The following is a 22362-nucleotide window of genomic DNA, read 5'->3' as shown; positions in this document are numbered from 1 at the left end:
CACAGGGCTTACTTCCATTATTTTCCCAATAGAGCATATAGGGAAGAAGTACTGCTCCTCAGTATAATGAAGATGTTTTATAGGGTTGTAAATATATGGGTACTTTCTTCCAAAAACAGAGCAGAGCTGGTAACATGGAGTGATACAGCGGTCCTGGAACAATGGACACTGATATAGCAGAGCTTGAACAGCAGAGTGATACAGTAGTCCTGGAACAATGGACACTGATGTAGCAGACGTGGGACAGTAGACTGATGCAGCAGTTCTGGAACGATGGAAACGGATAGCAGTGCAGGTACTGCAGATTATGTGGAATAGCGGATGTTACTGATCTGGTACAGCTGCATTATGTAGCAGTGCTGGAATGATGGACATGGATATAGCAGAGCTGGTAAGCAGAATGATGCAGTAGTCTTGGAACAATATACACTGATATAGCAGAGCTTGAACAGTAGAGTGATACAGTAGTCCTGGAGCAATGGACACTGATATAGCAGTGATGGAACAGTGCACTGATATATCAGTGTTGGAATAGCGGATGTTGCAGAGCTGGTACAGTTGAATTATGTAGCAGTGCTGGAATGATGGAGACTGATATAGCAGAGCTGGTATAGCAGAGTGATGCAGTAGTCCTGGAACAATAGACACTGACATAGCAGAGCTGGTACAGCAGAGTGATGCAGTAGTCCTGGAACAATGGACACTGATATAGCAGAGCTGGTACAGCAGAGTGATATTGCAGTGCTTATACAATGGACACTGATGTAGCAGACCTGGGACAGTAGACTGATGTAGCAGTGCTGAAACGATGGAAACGGATAGCAGATCAGGCACTGCAGAGTTATGATGCAGCAGTGCTGGAATAGTGGATGTTGCAGAGCTGGTACAGCTGTGTTATGTAGCAGTGCTGGAACGATGGAGACTGACATAGCAGAGCTGGTACAGCAGAGTGATGCAGTAGTCTTGGAACAATGGACACTGATATAGCAAAGCTGGTACAGCAGAGTGATATAGCATAGCAGTACTTGTAGAATGGACACTGATGTAGCAGACCTGGGACAGTAGACTGATGTAGCAGTGCTGGAAAGATGGAAACAGATATAGCAGAGCTGGTACAGTGGACTATTGTTTCTATGCTGGAACAATTTAGACTGATGTGGCAGAGATGGTGTAGTAAAGTGCAAGAACGATGTTGACTGATTTAATAGCGCATGTATAACAAAGTGATGATGTCGCAGTGCTGGAACGATGGACATTGATATAGCAGAGCTACAACGGAGTGAAATAGCATTTTTGGAACAATGGAGACTGATATAACAGAGTGGGTACAGTGGAGATGTATCAGTGTGGGAACAATGGACACTGATATAGCAGAGCTAGTACAGTAGAGTGATGTATCAGTGTGGGAACAATGGACACTGATATAGCAGAGCTAGTATAGTAGAGTGATGTAGCAGTGCTGGAACAATGGACACTGATATAGCAGAGCTAGCATGGTAGAGTGATGTAGCAGTGTGGGAACAATGGACACTGATATAGCAGAGCTAGCATGGTAGAGTGATGTAGCAGTGCTGGAACAATGGACACTGATGCAGCAGAGCTGGTGAAGCAGAGTGATGATCTTACAGTGCTGGAATTGTGGAGTATGGAGCGCGGTGTAGCAGCAGAGAGATCCCAGCACAAGATACTGAAAAGTCCGGGCTAAAAACATAAAAACACCTAATAAAGTCAGAGGCACAAAGCTGGGTCTGTACGGCAGCACCATGTAACGCTCCGCGCGCCCATCACATGGTCAGGACTGATCCTCATCACCTGACGGTACACTGACGGTTGCTATTCTGTATTCTCATGCAACCTCTTGAGTTTGGAGCAGGATCTGGAGTGCTGCGGGCGAGACACCTGATAAGACTGAAGAAGGAGCGACAGGTATGAACATGCCGCCCTGTGTCACTGTTTCTAGGAGCTTGTACGTTGCGGAGTTGGCAGGACGGTGGCAGTAAACACGGATCTGTGTACAGAACGGCTCCTTACTCCGGGGTTCGGCGCCAACACAGTTGGATTTCATACTTACCTTGTTCAATACTTCCCGTTACGTGGCTCCAAAGAGGAGCAGTACCTTCTGAGCACGGCGGGATTAACCCTGTATGCCTCACCAGCCGGCAGGAACAGCAAATTCCAATAGATTTGGACTTTACCGTAACTTTTTTTTTTATGAAGAACGTTAATAACCCAAATGACCGGAAAATTTTTGTAATTTTTAGAAGTTTGGCTACCGAAAATATTTTGGACCCGTGAGGCTGCATTTCGAAACGATTTTTTTAAAGCAATATTTTGTTGTATTTAATGAAGGTAAGCTATAAAACAACAAAAAAATTATTTGACAATATTTTGTGGCCATCAGGATATAATTCGGGCAGCTCCAGTGATGCCTAGTGTTGGCACAGGTAATGTGTGAGTCTCTGATTTTTTATGCAGTATTTTTTTTTACATAAAAGTTTAATAAAAAGATTAGACTTTTAAGGAATATGACGTTCATCTTCATGGACTGATCTGTGAATGGTGGGACTCACTGCTGGAGGTAAGAAGATGGGGAATGGGGGCACCAGACTTGTTTGGACAGCGAGCTATTACAGTGGCATAGATTTAAAGCCATGGTGACAAATGTGTGGTCCTTAAAGAGGACTTGACACTTTACATAAATGATTATTTCCTTTCAACTGCCGCTGTTCTCCTGAATCCGGCGATGTTTTTCTTTCGTTCCTGCGCTGCTCTGTTCCTGAGATATGGCCCATTCTTTCTTACATATAAATTTAGTCTTTTTATCCAAGTGGGTGTTGTCCTTACGCTTGTCAGTGGGAGTATTCTTGAGAACCACGCCCATTTGGCATTCAAGACTGGATTTATATACAGAGGAGAAAAGTCCATATCTCAGGAACGGAAAGACGCATGAACAAGAGAGAAACATCAACAGATTCAGGAGAACAGCGGCATTTACCCCAGATAAAAAAAGATGGATTACGGGTTAATGGAGAAAGAAGTACTTGTATCTTTATGTAGATATTTATGTAAATCAGAAGAGGAGATCGTCTGAGGCTAATCAAACCCGCACCTCTGAGCTATATAATTATCACAAGGACACATGTGGATTTCTCCTCATATCCCGTGACTTTACATCTGACTGAACCTCAGTCGCTCCACAATAGAGAGAGATCGGGTCACATATTTTGGATAATTTTTATACTGGATAATTTTTATACTTACATTTGGATTTGTTGGTAGGCCGGTCTTAATTTGTATGTAGCACTCTGACGTATCTCCTATATCTCAATCTACATTGTTTCAGAGGTCAGCCACATAATAAATAGTCTGACCCAAATTCTATGCGCCCGTATAGTGCCCAAAAACGATGCCATAACCAAATTGTTTGAATACATTTTTAGGTAATGATGCAAAATCTTGGGTTTCGGTAAAAAAAAAATCCTGGAATTATTGTAGGTGGCTTTCTCTAACCAAAACTAGGGCTAAGTGCTAAAGAATCTAGGAGTTTTGACAGCTGGTTCCTGACCAGCATGGTTTACCACACATGTGACACTCGGCAGCAGTTTTATATAATAGATGCTCGTCTCTTTACATTTAAATGTATAATGATGTTCTACTTTGGGAAAATAAAAAAGATAATTATAATTCTGCTCAGTTGGAGACTTTCCAAAGCTCAGCCTCAAATTCTCATCTCAATGTATTTAGCAAATTAGGAAGCCAAAATGCAAATATGACAAGTGTCTCTGGGATTTCGCCAAGAAACACCAATCCAGAATGTGCGCATCTTCACCTCTTCACTGTCACCATTGCTCAAAACAGACAGGATCTTATTATGCATCTCTGTATACAGGGAGCTCCCCTCCCTGTTATGATCCTAGTGGCAAGGATCGCAGGTCGGACTAGCTAAGTAACTGAACAGACTACTAGCTCTGGGGAAGTGGTAACTAGATTGACCGCAACCTGATCCTATCCGCAAACAACTATAGGCAGCCGTGGAACGTTACCTAAAAAATCCTAGACGTCTCGTCACGGCCTGAGAAACTGACTATTCCTGGAGGGAAAGTAAGTCCTCAATTGCCTCAGTGGAAGACCCCAAAGGTATAGAATAGCCCCCCACAAATATTAACGGTGAGTTAAGGGGAAAGCACAAACGCAGAGATGAAATCAGATTTAGCAAATGAGGCCCGCTAATACTAGATAGCAGAAAATAGGAAGGAAACTGTGCGGTCAATAAAAAACCCTATTCAAAATATCCACGCAGAGATTGCTCGAGCCCCCGCACCAACTAACGGTGCGGGGGAAGCAACTCCGTACCCCAGAGCTTACCAGCAAAAAGAAATCACATGTTAGCAAGCTGGACTAGACTCATCATACACAGAAATCATATTGCAGGCAGATGAGCAAAAAATATTCAAACAGAACTTAGCTTATCCTGAAGAGGCAGAAAACGAGATAATCAGGAGTAATCAGAATAGCACTGAATACATTGACAGCCGGCAACAAGTGGAAGTGAAGCAGAGCTAAATAGGAGCCTCCCTGGTGAATAACGAGGCAGCTGATCCAGCAGACCCGCAGGATAATAAACCAAACCACCAGGGGGAGCCAAAAAACCAAAGTCACACAATACCATCTGTGACCACAAGAGGGAGCCTGAAAACGGAGTTCACAACAGTACCCCCCCCTTGAGGAGGGGTCACCGAACCCTCATCAAAACCCCCAGGGCGATCAGGGTGAGCCACATGGAAGGCACGAACCAAATCGGCCACATGAACATCAGAGGCGACAACCCAGGAATTATCCTCCTGACCATAGCCTTTCCACTTAACCAAATACTGAAGCCTCCGTCTAGAAATACGAGAATCCAAGATCTTCTCCACCATGTATTCCAATTCTCCCTCAACCAGCACAGGGGCAGGAGGCTCAACCGAAGGAACCACAGGCACCACATACCTCCGCAACAACGACCGATGGAACACATTATGAATAGCAAACGATGCCGGGAGGTCCAAACGAAATGACACAGGGTTAAGGACTTCCAAAATCTTATAAGGACCGATAAACCGAGGCTTAAACTTAGGAGAGGAGACCTTCATAGGAACAAAGCGAGAAGACAACCACACCAAATCCCCAACGCGAAGTCAGGGACCCACACAGCGATGGCGGTTGGCAAAGCGCTGAGCCTTCTCTTGTGACAGCTTCAAATTGTCCACCACATGATTCCAAATCTGATGCAACCTATCCACCACAACATCCACTCCAGGACAGTCAGAAGACTCCACCTGACCCGAGGAAAAACGAGGATGAAACCCTGAATTACAAAAAAAAGGCAAAACCAAAGTAGCAGAACTAGCCCGATTATTAAGGGCAAACTCGGCCAATGGCAAAAAAGTCACCCAGTCGTCCTGATCAGCAGAAACAAAACATCTTAAATAGGTTTCCAAAGTCTGATTAGTGCGCTCGGTTTGGCCATTCGTCTGAGGATGGAAGGCCGACGAAAAAGACAAATTAATGCCCATCTTAGCACAAAAGGTCCTCCAAAATCTAGACACAAACTGGGATCCTCTGTCGGAAACAATATTTTCAGGGATCCCGTGCAAACGAACCACATTTTGAAAAAACAGAGGAACCAACTCGGAGGAGGAAGGCAACTTAGGCAAGGGCACCAAATGGACCATTTTAGAAAAACGATCACACACCACCCAAATGACCGACATTCTCTGAGAGACAGGGAGATCTGAAATAAAATCCATGGAAATGTGCGTCCAAGGCCTCTTCGGGACAGGCAAAGGCAACAACAAGCCACTGGCACGAGAACAGCAAGGCTTAGCCCGAGCACAAATTCCACAAGACTGCACAAAGGAACGCACATCCCGCGACAAGGAAGGCCACCAGAAGGACCTAGCCACCAAATCTCTGGTACCAAAAATCCCAGGATGGCCTGCCAACACCGAAGAATGAACCTCGGAAATAACTCTGCTGGTCCATCTATCCGGGACAAACAGTCTCTCCGATGGACAACGGTCAGGTCTATCCTCCTGAAACTCCTGCAGCACTCGTCGCAAATCTGGGGAGATGGCAGACAAAATCACCCCTTCTCTGAGGATACCAGCTGGCTCTGAATCACCAGGAGAGTCAGGCACAAAACTCCTAGAAAGAGCATCAGCCTTCACATTCTTCGAACCAGGCAGGTATGAGACCACGAAATCAAAACGAGAGAAAAACAACGATCAACGAGCCTGTCTAGGATTCAGCCGCTTGGCCGACTCGAGATAAATCAAATTCTTGTGATCAGTCAAGACCACCACACGATGCTTAGCTCCCTCGAGCCAATGTCGCCACTCCTCAAATGCCCACTTCATAGCCAACAACTCCCGATTACCAACATCATAATTCCGCTCGGCAGGCGAAAACTTTCTTGAAAAGAAAGCACATGGCTTCATCACAGAGCCATCAGAGCTTCTCTGCGACAAAACAGCCCCCGCTCCAATCTCAGAAGCATCAACCTCGACCTGGAAAGGAAGGGAGACGTCTGGCTGACATAAGACCGGAGCCGAAGAAAACCGGTGCTTCAGCTCCCGAAAGGCCTCCACAGCCGCAGGAGACCAGTTAGTAACATCAGAACACTTCTTGGTCAAATCCGTCAATGGCTTAACAACACCAGAAAAATTAGCGATGAAGCGACGGTAAAAATTAGCAAAACCCAAGAACTTCTGAAGACTCTTAACAGATGTAGGCTGAGTCCAGTCATGAATAGCCTGAACCTTGACTGGGTCCATCTCAATAGCAGAAGGAGAAAAAATGAAACCCAAAAAAGAGACCTTCTGGACTCCAAAAATACATTTTGAGCCCTTCACAAATAAAGCATTGGCATGCAGGACCTGAAACACCATCCTGACCTGCTTAACATGGGACTCCCAATCATCCGAAAAAACCAGAATATCATCCAGATACACAATCATAAATTTATCCAGATATTCGTGGAAGATGTCGTGCATAAAGGACTGAAAGACAGAAGGCGCGTTAGAAAGTCCAAAAGGCATCACCAAGTACTCAAATTGGCCTTCGGGCGTATTAAATGCAGTTTTCCATTCATCACCCTGCTTAATACGCACAAGGTTATACGCACCACGAAGATCTATCTTGGTGAACCAACTAGACCCCCTAATGCGAGCAAACAGATCAGATAACAATGGCAAAGGATACTGAAATTTGACCGTGATTTTGTTTGGAAGGCGATAATCAATACAAGGTCTCAAGGAACCATCCTTCTTAGCCACAAAAAAAGAACCCCGCACCAAGAGGGGAGGAGGAGGGGCGAATAAGTCCTTTCTCCAAAGACTCCTTTATATAACTCCGCATAGCAGCATGCTCCGGCACTGACAAATTGAAAAGTCGTCCCTTAGGAAACTTACTACCAGGAATCAAATTTATAGCACAATCACAATCCCTATGAGGAGGTAGAGAACTGAGTTTGGGCTCATCAAATACATCCTGGTAATCTGACAAAAACGCAGGGACCTCAGAAGGAGTGGATGAAGCAATTGACACCACAGGAGCGTCGCCATGAATTCCCTGACAACCCCAACTTGACACAGACATTGCTTTCCAATCCAGGACTGGATTATGAGTCTGCAACCATGGCAGGCCCAACACGACAACATCATGCACATTATGCAATACAAGAAAGCGAATCACCTCCTGATGAACAGGAGTCATGCACATGGTCACTTGTGTCCAGTACTGAGGTTTATTCATAGCCAATGGTGTAGCATCAATTCCCCTTAGTGGAATAGGGAATTTTAAAGGCTCCAAAACAAAACCACAGCGCCTGGCAAATGACAAATCCATCAGACTCAGGGCAGCACCTGAATCCACAAAAGCCATAACCGGGTAAGATGACAGGGAACAAATCAGGGTAACAGACAAAATAAATTTAGGCTGTAAAGTACCGATGGTGACAGATTTATCAATCTTTTTTGTGCGCTTAGAGCATGCTGAGATAACATGAGCTGAGTCACCACAGTAAAAGCACAACCCATTTTGCCGTCTATAATTTTGCCGTTCACTTCTGGTCAGAATTCTATCACATTGCATAGACTCAGGTGTCTGTTCAGAAGACACCGCCAAATGGTGCGCAGGTTTGCGCTCTCGCAAACGCCGATCAATCTGAATGGCCAGAGTCATTGACTCATTCAGACCTGCAGGCGTAGGGAACCCCACCATGACATTCTTAATGGCTTCAGAAAGACCTTTTCTGAAATTTGCAGCCAGGGCACACTCATTCCATTGAGTAAGCACCGACCATTTCCGAAATTTCTGGCAGTACACCTCTGCATCATCTTGCCCCTGAGAGAGGGCCAACAAAGCTTTTTCAGCCTGGTTCTCAAGATTAGGTTCCTCATAGAGCAATCCAAGCGCCAGAAAAAACGCATCCACACTGAGCAATGCAGGATCCCCTGGAGCCAATGCGAAAGCCCAATCTTGAGGATCGCCACGCAAGAAAGAAATAATAATCTTAACTTGCTGAACAGAATCCCCAGAGGAACGAGGTTTCAAAGAAAGAAACAACTTGCAATTGTTCTTAAAATTCAGGAACCTAGATCTATCTCCAGAAAACAACTCCGGAATAGGTATTCTAGGCTCTGACATAGGACTGTGCACAACAAAATCCTGAATACTTTGTACCCTTGCAGCAAGATGATCTACACTGGAGGCTAAACTCTGGATATCCACATCAGCAGCTGAACTCAGAGCCACACCAAGATTAAGAGGAGGAGAGAAGCCAGACACACAGCAGCTAGACACACGGCAGCAAAAAAAAAAAAAAATAATGTCTCCAAGCTTCTTTTCTCCTGCTTCTGCCATGCAATTAACACTTTATAGGCCGGCTGTACTGTTATGATCCTAGTGGCAAGGATCGCAGGTCGGACTAGCTAAGTAACTGAACAGACTACTAGCTCTGGGGAAGTGGTAACTAGATTGACCGCAACCTGATCCTATCCGCAAACAACTATAGGCAGCCGTGGAACGTTACCTAAAAATCCTAGACGTCTCGTCACGGCCTGAGAAACTGACTATTCCTGGAGGGAAAGTAAGTCCTCACTTGCCTCAGTGGAAGACCCCAAAGGTATAGAATAGCCCCCCACAAATATTAACGGTGAGTTAAGGGGAAAGCACAAACGCAGAGATGAAATCAGATTTAGCAAATGAGGCCCGCTAATACTAGATAGCAGAAAATAGGAAGGAAACTGTGCGGTCAATAAAAAACCCTATTCAAAATATCCACACAGAGATTGCTCGAGCCCCTGCACCAACTAGCGGTGCGGGGGAAGCAACTCCGTACCCCAGAGCTTACCAGCAAAAAGAAATCACATGTTAGCAAGCTGGACTAGACTCATCATACACAGAAATCATATTGCAGGCAGATGAGCAAAAAATATTCACACAGAACTTAGCTTATCCTGAAGAGGCAGAAAACGAGATAATCAGGAGTAATCAGAATAGCACTGAATACATTGACAGCCGGCAACAAGTGGAAGTGAAGCAGAGCTAAATAGGAGCCTCCCTGGTGAATAACGAGGCAGCTGATCCAGCAGACCCGCAGGATAATAAACCAAACCACCAGGGGGAGCCAAAAAACCAAAGTCACACAATACCATCTGTGACCACAAGAGGGAGCCTGAAAACGGAGTTCACAACAGCTCCCCCTAGTGGTGGCTGCAGACAGGATCTTAGCATGTATCTCTGTATACAGGGAGCTCCCCCTAGTGGTGGCTGCACACAGGATCTTATCATGTATCTCTGTATACAGGGAGCTCCCCCTAGTGGTGGCTGCAGACAGGATCTTATCATGTATCTCTGTATACAGGGAGCTCCCCCTAGTGGTGGCTGCAGACAGGATCTTATCATGTATCTCTGTACACAGGGAGCTCCCCCTAGTGGTGGCTGCAGACAGGATCTTATCATGTATCTCTGTATACAGCTAGCTCCCCCTAGTGGTGGCTGCAGACAGGATCTTACCATGTATCTCTGTATACAGGGAGCTCCCCCTAGTGGTAGCTGCAGATAGGATCTTATCATGTATCTCTGTACACAGGGAGCTCCCCCTAGTGGTGGCTGCAGACAGGATCTTATCATGTATCTCTGTATACAGCTAGCTCCCCCTAGTGGTGGCTGCAGACAGGATCTTACCATGTATCTCTGTATACAGGGAGCTCCCCCTAGTGGTAGCTGCAGATAGGATCTTATCATGTATCTCTGTATACAGGGAGCTCCTCATAGTGGTGGCTGCAGACAGGATGTTATCATGTATCTCTATATACAGGGAGCTCCCCCTAGTGGTGACTGCAAACAGAATCTTATCATGTATGTGTGTATACAGGGAGCTCCCCCTAGTGGTGGCTGCAGACAGGATCTTATCATGTATCTCTGTATACAGGGAGCTCCCCCTAGTGGTGGCTGCAGACAGAATCTTATCATGTATCTCTGTATACATGGAGCTCCCCCTAGTGGTGACTGCAGACAGGATCTTATCATGTATCCCTGTATACAGGGAGCTCCCCCTAGTGGTGGCTGCAGACCGAGTCTTATCATGTATCCCTGTATACAGGGAGCTCCCCCTAGTGGTGGCTGCAGACAGGATCTTATCATGTATCCCTGTATACAGGGAGCTCCCCCTAGTGGTGGCTGCAGGCAGGATCTTATCATGTATCCCTGTATACAGGGAGCTCCCCCTAGTGGTGGCTGCAGGCAGGATCTTATCATGTATCTCTGTATACAGGGAGCTCCCCCTAGTGGTGACTGCAGACAGGATCTTATCATGTATCTCTGTATACAGGGAGCTCCCCCTAGTGGTGGCTGCAGACAGGATGTTATCATGTATCTCTGTATACAGGGAGCTCCCCCTAGTGGTGGCTGCAGACAGGATCTTATAATGTATCTCTGTATACAGGGAGCTCCCCCTAGTGGTGGCTGCAGACAGGATCTTATCATGTATCTCTGTATACAGGGAGCTCCCCCTAGTGGTGGCTGCAGACAGAATCTTATCATGTATCTCTGTATACATGGAGCTCCCCCTAGTGGTGACTGCAGACAGGATCTTATCATGTATCTCTGTATACAGGGAGCTCCCCCTAGTGGTGACTGCAGACAGGATCTTATCATGTATCTCTGTATACAGGGAGCTCCCCCTAGTGGTGGCTGCAGACAGGATCTTATCATGTATCTCTGTATACAGGGAGCTCCCCCTAGTGGTGGCTGCAGACAGGATCTTATCATGTATCCCTGTATACAGGGAGCTCCCCCTAGTGGTGGCTGCAGGCAGGATGTTATCATGTATCCCTGTATACAGGGAGCTCCCCCTAGTGGTGGCTGCAGGCAGGATCTTATCATGTATCCCTGTATACAGGGAGCTCCCCCTAGTGGTGGCTGCAGGCAGGATGTTATCATGTATCCCTGTATACAGGGAGCTCCCCCTAGTGGTGGCTGCAGGCAGGATCTTATCATGTATCCCTGTATACAGGGAGCTCCCCCTAGTGGTGGCTGCAGGCAGGATCTTATCATGTATCCCTGTATACAGGGAGCTCCCCCTAGTGGTGGCTGCAGGCAGGATGTTATCATGTATCCCTGTATACAGGGAGCTTCCCCTAGTGGTGGCTGCAGACAGGATCTTATCATGTATCCCTGTATACAGGGAGCTCCCCCTAGTGGTGCCTGCAGACAGGATCTTATCATGTATCTCTGTATACAGGGAGCTCCCCCTAGTGGTGATTGCAGTCAGGATCTTATCATGTATCTCTGTATACAGGGAGCTCCCCCTAGTGGTGATTGCAGACAGGATCTTATCATGTATCTCTGTATACAGGGAGCTCCCCCTAGTGGTGACTGCAGACAGAATCTTATCATGTATCTCTGTATACAGGGATGTTCATAAAAAAGGAACAGCACAATATTACTTATCTCCAGGTGCAAAGCCTCCAGGCAACCTGTCCACTGGTCGTCCACTTTCCATAAATATCAAAAAAGAAGGCAGCACTCCATTATTTCCAAAAAGATGTAGGATTTATTTAAACCCACATATCAGTGCGACATTTCAGCTCTACTGAGCTTTTCTCAAGCAGTGGATACAGCGTTGAGACACAGACAACGCTGTATCCACTGCTTGAGAAAAGCTCAGTAGAGCTGAAACGTCGCACTGATATGTGGGTTTAAATAAATCCTACATCTTTTTGGAAATAATGGAGTGCTGCCTTCTTTTTTGATATTTATGTATACAGGGATGATTATGGAATCATGAAAAACAAACAAAAAAAACCTCCAAAACATCACTAGTATTTTGTTGCACAACCTCTGGCTTTTCTAACAGCTTGCAGTCTCTGAGGCCTGGACTTAATGAGCGTCACACAGGACTCTTCATCAATCTGGCTCCAACTTTCTCAGACTGTTGTGGCCAGATCAGCTTTGCAGGTTGGAGCCTTGTCATGGACCATCTTCTTCAACTTCCACCAAAGATTTTTAATTGGATTAAGATCCGGACTATTTGCAGGCCATGACATTGACCTTATGTGTCTTTTTTCAAGGAATGTTTGCACAGTTTTTGCTCCATGGCAGGAGGCATTATCATCTTGAAAAATGATTTCATCATCCCCAAACATCCTTTCAATTGATGGGATAAGAAAAGTGTCCAAAATATCAACATAAACTTGTGCATTTATTGAAGATGTAATGACAGCCATCTCCCCAGTGCCTTTACCTGACATGTAGCCCCATATCACCAATGACTGTGGAAATTTGCATGTTCTCTTCAGGCAGTCATCTTTATAAATCTCATTGGAACGGCACCAAACAAAAGTTCCAGCATCATCACCTTGCCCAATGCAGATTCGCGATTCATCACTGAATATGACTTTCATCCAGTCATCCACAGTCCACGATTGCTTTTCCTTAGCCCATTGTACGCTTGTTTTTTTCTGTTTAGGTGTTAATGATGGCTTTCGCTTAGCTTTTCTATATGTAAATCCCATTTCCTTTAGGCGGTTTCTTACAGTTCAGTCACAGACGTTGACTCCAGTTTCCTCCCATTTGTTCCTCATTTGTTTTGTTGTGCATTTCCTGTTTTAGAGACATATTGCTTTAAGTTTCCGGTCTTGATGCTTTGATGTCTTCCTTGGTCTACCAGTATGTTTGCCTTTAACAGCCTTCCCATGTTTCATGTTTGTATTTGGTCCAGCTGACTGTGAACAATCAACATCTTTTGCAGCATTGTGTGATGATTTACCCTCTTTTAAGAGTTTGATAATTCTCTCCTTTGTTCCAATTGACATCTCTCATGTTGGAGCCGTGATTGATATCAGTACACTTGGTGCAACAGCTCTCCAAGCTGTGATCACTCCTTTTTAGATGCAGAATAACGAGCAGATCTAATTTGATGCAGGTGTTAGTTTTGGGAATGAAAATTTACAGGGTGATTCCATAATTTTTACCAGGGGTTGTATATACAGAGAGCTCTCCCTAGTGGTGGCTACAGGTGACATGAATGTTTGACTGTAATGTCTATGCATGGAATGTTGCAATTTTGTATTACAAAATGTATGAATCCTTACATAAATTCAAATGATATAAGGAGGATAAACAGTTACAGATAGGAATAAGAGTGTTAAGGTCCATTTACACTGACCAACTGATGGTACGACATTACCACTGATCAGCAAACTTTTACCGATTGGAGGCCATTTGACTGCCTGTTTACACAGCCAGACTAAAGGAAACAATGCACACTAAGGGTACCGTTAAACTAAACGATTTACCAACGATCACGACCAGCGATACGACCTGGCCGTGATCGTTGGTAAGTCGTTGTGTGGTCGCTGGGGAGCTGTCACACAGACAGCTCTCCAGCGACCAACGATGCCGAAGGCCCCGGGTAACCAGGGTAAACATCGGGTTACTAAGCGCAGGGCCGCGCTTAGTAACCCGATGTTTACCCTGGTTACCATCGTAAATGTAAAATAAACCAAACACTACATACTCACATTCCGGTGTCCGTCAGGTCCCTCGCCGTCTGCTTCCCGCACTGACTGTGAGTGCCGGCCGTAAAGTAAAAGCAGAGCACAGCGGCTGTGCCCTGCTTTCCGGCCGGCACTCAGTCAGTGCGGGAAGCAGACGGCGAGGGACCTGACGGACACCGGAATGTGAGTATGTACTGTTTGGTTTTTTTTACATTTACGATGGTAACCAGGGTAAACATCGGGTTACTAAGCGCGGCCCTGCGCTTAGTAACCCGATGTTTACCCTGGTTACAAGCGAACGCATCGCTGGATCGGTGTCACACACACCGATCCAGCGATGACAGCGGGAGATCCAGCGACGAAAGAAAGTTCCAAACGATCTGCTACGACGTACGATTCTCAGCAGGGTCCCTGATCGCTGCTGCGTGTCAGACACTGTGATATCGTATGGATATCGCTGGAACGTCACGGATCGTACCGTCGTAGCGACAAAAGTGCCACTGTGAGACGGTACCCTAAGCGACCTATACTAAATCACTTGGTGCACAAAGTGTTCCTTGGCCACAGTCAATGTGGAAACCATGACATACAGTTCTCGGCAGTGCGGGTGTTTATACAGAACAAAGCACCGGCAAGAACAATGAACTTGGTCATTGGGTGATCAGCAGCCAGTTTACACAGCAAGATAATCGTTAACAAAACATTTTTAATAATGCTCATTCATGATTATTTCCCAAGAATATAACTACTATAATACTGCTCCTATGTACAAGAATATAACTATTATAATACTGCCCCTATGTACAAGAATATAACTACTATAATACTGCCCCTATGTACAAGAATATAACTACTATAATACTGCCCCTATGTACAAGAATATAACTGCTATAATACTGCTCCTATGTACAAGAATATAACTACTATAATACTGCCCCTATGTACAAGAATATAACTACTATAATACTGCTCCTATGTACAAGAATATAACTGCTATAATACTGCTCCTATGTACAAGAATATAACTACTATAATACTGCTCCTATGTACAAGAATATAACTGCTATAATACTGCCCCTATGTACAAGAATATAACTACTATAATACTGCCTCCTATGTACAAGAATATAACTAATACTGTTCCTATGTACAAGAATATAACTACTATAATACTGCTCCTATGTACAAGAATATAACTGCTATAATACTGCTCCTATGTACAAGAATATAACTACTATAATACTGCTATGTACAAGAATATAACTACTATAATACTGCCCCTATGTACAAGAATATAACTACTATAATACTGCTCCTATGTACAAGAATATAACTACTATAATACTGACCCATGTGCAAGACTATATCAACTATAATACTGCCCCTATGTACAAGAATATAACTACTATAATACTGCCCCTATGTACAAGAATATAACTACTATAATACTGCCCCTATGTCCAAGAATATAACTACTATAATACTGCTCCTATGTACAAGAATATAACTACTATAATACTGCCCCTATGTACAAGAATATAACTACTATAATACTGCCCCCTATGTACAAGAATATAACTACTATAATACTGCCTCATGTGCAAGAATATAACAACTATAATACTGCCCCTATGTACAAGAATATAACTACTATATTACTGCTCCTATGTAAAAGAATATAACTGCTCTAATACTGCCCCTATGTACAAGAATATAACTACTATAATACTGCCGCTACGTACAAGAATAGAACTACTATAATACTGCTCCCTATGTACAAGAATATAACTACTATAATACTGCCCCTATGTACAAGAATATAACTACTATAAAACTGCTCCTATGTACAAGAATATAACTACTATAATACTGCCACATGTGCAAGAATATAACAACTATAATACTGCCCCTATGTACAAGAATATAACTACTATAATACTGCCCCTATGTACAAGAATAACACAACTATAATACTGCCCCTATGTACAAGAATATAACTACTATACTACTGCCCCTATGTACAAGAATATAACTGCTATAATACTGCCCCTATGTACAAGAATATAACTACTATAATACTGCCCCTATGTGCAAGAATATAACTACTATAATACTGCCCCATGTGCAAGAATATAGCTACTATAATACTGCTCCTATGTACAAGAATATATCTACTATAATACTGCTCCTATGTACAAGAATATAACTACTATAATACTGCCACTATGTACAAGAATATAACTACTATAATACTGCTCCTATGTACAAGAATATAACTACTATAATACTGCCACTATGTACAAGAATTTAACTACTATAATACTGCCCCTATATACAAGAATATAACTACTATAATACTGCCCCATGTGCAAGAATATAGCTACTATAATACTGCTCCTATGTACAAGAATATATCTACTATAATACTATAATACTGCTCCTATGTACAAGAATATAACTACTATAATACTGCCACTATGTACAAGAATATAACTACTATAATACTGCTCCTATGTACAAGAATATAACTACTATAATACTGCCACTATGTACAAGAATTTAACTACTATAATACTGCCCCTATATACAAGAATATAACTACTATAATACCTCTCCTATGTACAAGAATATAACTACTATAATACTGCCCCCTATGTTCAAGAATATAACTACTATAATACTGCCCCTATGTACAAGTATATAACTACTATAATACTGCCCCTATGTACAAGTTTATAACTACTATAATACCGCTCCTATGTACAAGAATATAACTACTATAATACTGCTTCCTATGTACAATAATATAACTACTATAATGCTGCCCCTATGTACAAGTATATAACTACTACAATACTGCTCCTATGTACAGGAATATAACTACTATAATACTGCTCCTATGTACAAGAATATAACTACTATAATACTGCCTCCTATGTACAAGAATATAACTAATACTGTTCCTATGTACAAGAATATAACTACTATAATACTGCCTCCTATGTACAAGAATATAACTAATACTGTTCCTATGTACAAGAATATAACTACTATAATACTGCTCCTATGTACAAGAATATAACTGCTATAATACTGCTCCTATGTACAAGAATATAACTACTATAATACTGCTATGTACAAGAATATAACTACTATAATACTGCCACTATGTACAAGAATATAACTACTATAATATTGCTCCTATGTACAAGAATATAACTACTATAATACTGCCACTATGTACAAGAATTTAACTACTATAATACCTCTCCTATGTACAAGAATATAACTACTATAATACTGCCCCCTATGTTCAAGAATATAACTACTATAATACTGCCCCTATGTACAAGCATATAACTACTATAATACTGCCCCTATGTACAAGTTTATAACTACTATAATACCGCTCCTATGTACAAGAATATAACTACTATAATACTGCTTCCTATGTACAATAATATAACTACTATAATGCTGCCCCTATGTACAAGTATATAACTACTACAATACTGCTCCTATGTACAAGAATATAACTACTATAATACTGCCCCTATGTACAGGAATATAACTACTATAATACTGCTCCTATGTACAAGAATATAACTACTATAATACTGCCCCTATGTACAAGAATATAACTACTATAATACTGCCCCTATGTACAAGAATATAACTACTATAATACTGCTCCTATGTACAAGAATATAACTACTATAATACTGACCCATGTGCAAGACTATATCAACTATAATACTGCCCCTATGTACAAGAATATAACTACTATAATACTGCCCCTATGTACAAGAATATAACTACTATAATACTGCCCCTATGTCCAAGAATATAACTACTATAATACCTCTCCTATGTACAAGAATATAACTACTATAATACTGCCCCCTATGTTCAAGAATATAACTACTATAATACTGCCCCTATGTACAAGTATATAACTACTATAATACTGCCCCTATGTACAAGTTTATAACTACTATAATACCGCTCCTATGTACAAGAATATAACTACTATAATACTGCTTCCTATGTACAATAATATAACTACTATAATGCTGCCCCTATGTACAAGTATATAACTACTACAATACTGCTCCTATGTACAGGAATATAACTACTATAATACTGCTCCTATGTACAAGAATATAACTACTATAATACTGCCTCCTATGTACAAGAATATAACTAATACTGTTCCTATGTACAAGAATATAACTACTATAATACTGCCTCCTATGTACAAGAATATAACTAATACTGTTCCTATGTACAAGAATATAACTACTATAATACTGCTCCTATGTACAAGAATATAACTGCTATAATACTGCTCCTATGTACAAGAATATAACTACTATAATACTGCTATGTACAAGAATATAACTACTATAATACTGCCCCTATGTACAAGAATATAACTACTATAATACTGCTCCTATGTACAAGAATATAACTACTATAATACTGACCCATGTGCAAGACTATATCAACTATAATACTGCCCCTATGTACAAGAATATAACTACTATAATACTGCCCCTATGTACAAGAATATAACTACTATAATACTGCCCCTATGTCCAAGAATATAACTACTATAATACTGCTCCTATGTACAAGAATATAACTACTATAATACTGCCCCTATGTACAAGAATATAACTACTATAATACTGCCCCCTATGTACAAGAATATAACTACTATAATACTGCCTCATGTGCAAGAATATAACAACTATAATACTGCCCCTATGTACAAGAATATAACTACTATATTACTGCTCCTATGTAAAAGAATATAACTGCTCTAATACTGCCCCTATGTACAAGAATATAACTACTATAATACTGCCGCTACGTACAAGAATAGAACTACTATAATACTGCTCCCTATGTACAAGAATATAACTACTATAATACTGCCCCTATGTACAAGAATATAACTACTATAAAACTGCTCCTATGTACAAGAATATAACTACTATAATACTGCCACATGTGCAAGAATATAACAACTATAATACTGCCCCTATGTACAAGAATATAACTACTATAATACTGCCCCTATGTACAAGAATAACACAACTATAATACTGCCCCTATGTACAAGAATATAACTACTATACTACTGCCCCTATGTACAAGAATATAACTGCTATAATACTGCCCCTATGTACAAGAATATAACTACTATAATACTGCCCCTATGTGCAAGAATATAACTACTATAATACTGCCCCATGTGCAAGAATATAGCTACTATAATACTGCTCCTATGTACAAGAATATATCTACTATAATACTGCTCCTATGTACAAGAATATAACTACTATAATACTGCCACTATGTACAAGAATATAACTACTATAATACTGCTCCTATGTACAAGAATATAACTACTATAATACTGCCACTATGTACAAGAATTTAACTACTATAATACTGCCCCTATATACAAGAATATAACTACTATAATACTGCCCCATGTGCAAGAATATAGCTACTATAATACTGCTCCTATGTACAAGAATATATCTACTATAATACTATAATACTGCTCCTATGTACAAGAATATAACTACTATAATACTGCCACTATGTACAAGAATATAACTACTATAATACTGCTCCTATGTACAAGAATATAACTACTATAATACTGCCACTATGTACAAGAATTTAACTACTATAATACTGCCCCTATATACAAGAATATAACTACTATAATACCTCTCCTATGTACAAGAATATAACTACTATAATACTGCCCCCTATGTTCAAGAATATAACTACTATAATACTGCCCCTATGTACAAGTATATAACTACTATAATACTGCCCCTATGTACAAGTTTATAACTACTATAATACCGCTCCTATGTACAAGAATATAACTACTATAATACTGCTTCCTATGTACAATAATATAACTACTATAATGCTGCCCCTATGTACAAGTATATAACTACTACAATACTGCTCCTATGTACAGGAATATAACTACTATAATACTGCTCCTATGTACAAGAATAACACAACTATAATACTGCCCCTATGTACAAGAATATAACTACTATACTACTGCCCCTATGTACAAGAATATAACTGCTATAATACTGCCCCTATGTACAAGAATATAACTACTATAATACTGCCCCTATGTGCAAGAATATAACTACTATAATACTGCCCCATGTGCAAGAATATAGCTACTATAATACTGCTCCTATGTACAAGAATATATCTACTATAATACTGCTCCTATGTACAAGAATATAACTACTATAATACTGCCACTATGTACAAGAATATAACTACTATAATATTGCTCCTATGTACAAGAATATAACTACTATAATACTGCCACTATGTACAAGAATTTAACTACTATAATACCTCTCCTATGTACAAGAATATAACTACTATAATACTGCCCCCTATGTTCAAGAATATAACTACTATAATACTGCCCCTATGTACAAGCATATAACTACTATAATACTGCCCCTATGTACAAGTTTATAACTACTATAATACCGCTCCTATGTACAAGAATATAACTACTATAATACTGCTTCCTATGTACAATAATATAACTACTATAATGCTGCCCCTATGTACAAGTATATAACTACTACAATACTGCTCCTATGTACAAGAATATAACTACTATAATACTGCCCCTATGTACAGGAATATAACTACTATAATACTGCTCCTATGTACAAGAATATAACTACTATAATACTGCCCCTATGTACAAGAATATAACTACTATAATACTGCCCCTATGTACAAGAATATAACTACTATAATACTGCCCCTATGTACAAGAATATAACTACTATAATACTGCTCCCTATGTACAAGAATATAACTACTATAATACTGCTCCTATGTACAAGAATATAACTACTATAATACTGCTCCTATGTACAAGAATATAACTACTATAATACTGCTCCCTATGTACAAGAATATAACTATTATAATACTGCTCCCTATGTACAAGAATATAACTACTATAATACTGATCCTATGTACAAGAATATAAATACTATAAGGCCGGCGTCACACTGGCGTATTGCATGCGATGCGAGATCATCGGATGCGATATGCTAATGACACTCGGCTCCTGCTCGCAGCAGAGCAGGAGCCGAGTGTCATGCGTCTGTGCTCCGATTCTTTCACACAGGGAGGATCGGAGCACAGCTGCGGAGGAGGCGGAGAAATGAAATTCTCCATCTCCTCCATTGCTGGGGTCCGCTTATAACGCACGTCACTCGGATGATATCCGAGTGGTGTGCGCTGTCTCACTCGCACCCATAGGCTTATATGGGTGCGAGTGAGCCCAGAGTTTTCCTCGGTCCGAGACAATCGAAGCATGCTGCGATTGTCTCGGACCAAAGAAAACGGCCGACAAAAAGTCGGCTGCTGGTAGCTGCCCCATATGTTAACATTGGTCCGAGTGCAATGCTATTTTTTATCGCATTGCACTCGGCCGTTTAAAACTCCAGTGTGACGCCGGCCTAATACTCCTTCTATGTACAGGAATATAACTACTATGAAGCGATGGCCGGCGGACTACTGTACACAAGATGAGGTGCAAACAACAAAGGGTAGATTTATTGGAAGGCAAGGAACGAAGTGAATGAGGAAGATGCAAACAGGGGTATACAATGGTAAAAGACAATTTACAAGAGTTATAAACGTTATCTTTCCCGTAAAATAGCACAGTGCTCCAGCTATTACAGACTTAAAATATGTCTAACAAACAAATGTAAACAATAAACAAGTGGTGATGCTACTCTACGTATAACCTCCCTGGCCTTTGCTAAGCAGGCCACACGGCTCCCATGTACTGACTATTGAAGCCTACACTAGGCCCTAACAGGTGCACGAAACAGGAACAAACTCACGGTGATGTTGGAGAATCAGCTCCAGTCCCAGGGGGGCCCCCAGCAGTCTATACGGTGGTGTGCACGGCTTTCTGTCAGCTTTGTGAAACGGGGTCTTCTCCTTGCTTCTGGATCCTAGGGATGCTCCTGGTAACTGTAAATCCCTTTCTCTGTATCTTCGTGGCTCTCTTGCAGCTATATCAGGACAGAGTTCTTCTCTCTTTCAGCTATCAGCACAAAAAGTCCTCTCTGCAGCAGCCTCAGTTCACACACGCTGCTCCAGCTCCACACCTGCACTCTGCCAGACTAGTTCATCACACCGACTATTGCAGGGGAGAAGCAGAACATTCCATCACGCCAGACAAGGGGGTGCAGCCTCTTAAAGTGACAGCGTGTTCCTT

At 41.6% G+C, this 22362-nt stretch overlaps 1 protein-coding gene across 1 annotated transcript in view; it reads left to right on the top strand.

The window, feature by feature from the left end:
* Positions 1–1895: 1895 nt before the first annotated feature.
* The window catches only part of LOC143769521 (solute carrier family 2, facilitated glucose transporter member 3-like), a 117010-nt gene continuing 96543 nt past the window's right edge, over positions 1896–22362 (top strand). The window contains exon 1 of the mRNA XM_077258152.1: positions 1896–2349. Coding sequence (XP_077114267.1) covers positions 2344–2349 — 6 coding nt within the window. The 5' untranslated portion in view covers positions 1896–2343. The remainder of the gene's footprint in view (positions 2350–22362) is intronic.

This window comes from Ranitomeya variabilis, chromosome 4, assembly GCF_051348905.1.
Source record: "Ranitomeya variabilis isolate aRanVar5 chromosome 4, aRanVar5.hap1, whole genome shotgun sequence".
Classification (NCBI taxonomy): Eukaryota; Metazoa; Chordata; class Amphibia; order Anura; family Dendrobatidae; genus Ranitomeya; species Ranitomeya variabilis.
The sequence above is the reverse complement of the archived record's forward strand: the minus strand, read 5'-3'. Positions and strand labels throughout refer to the sequence as shown.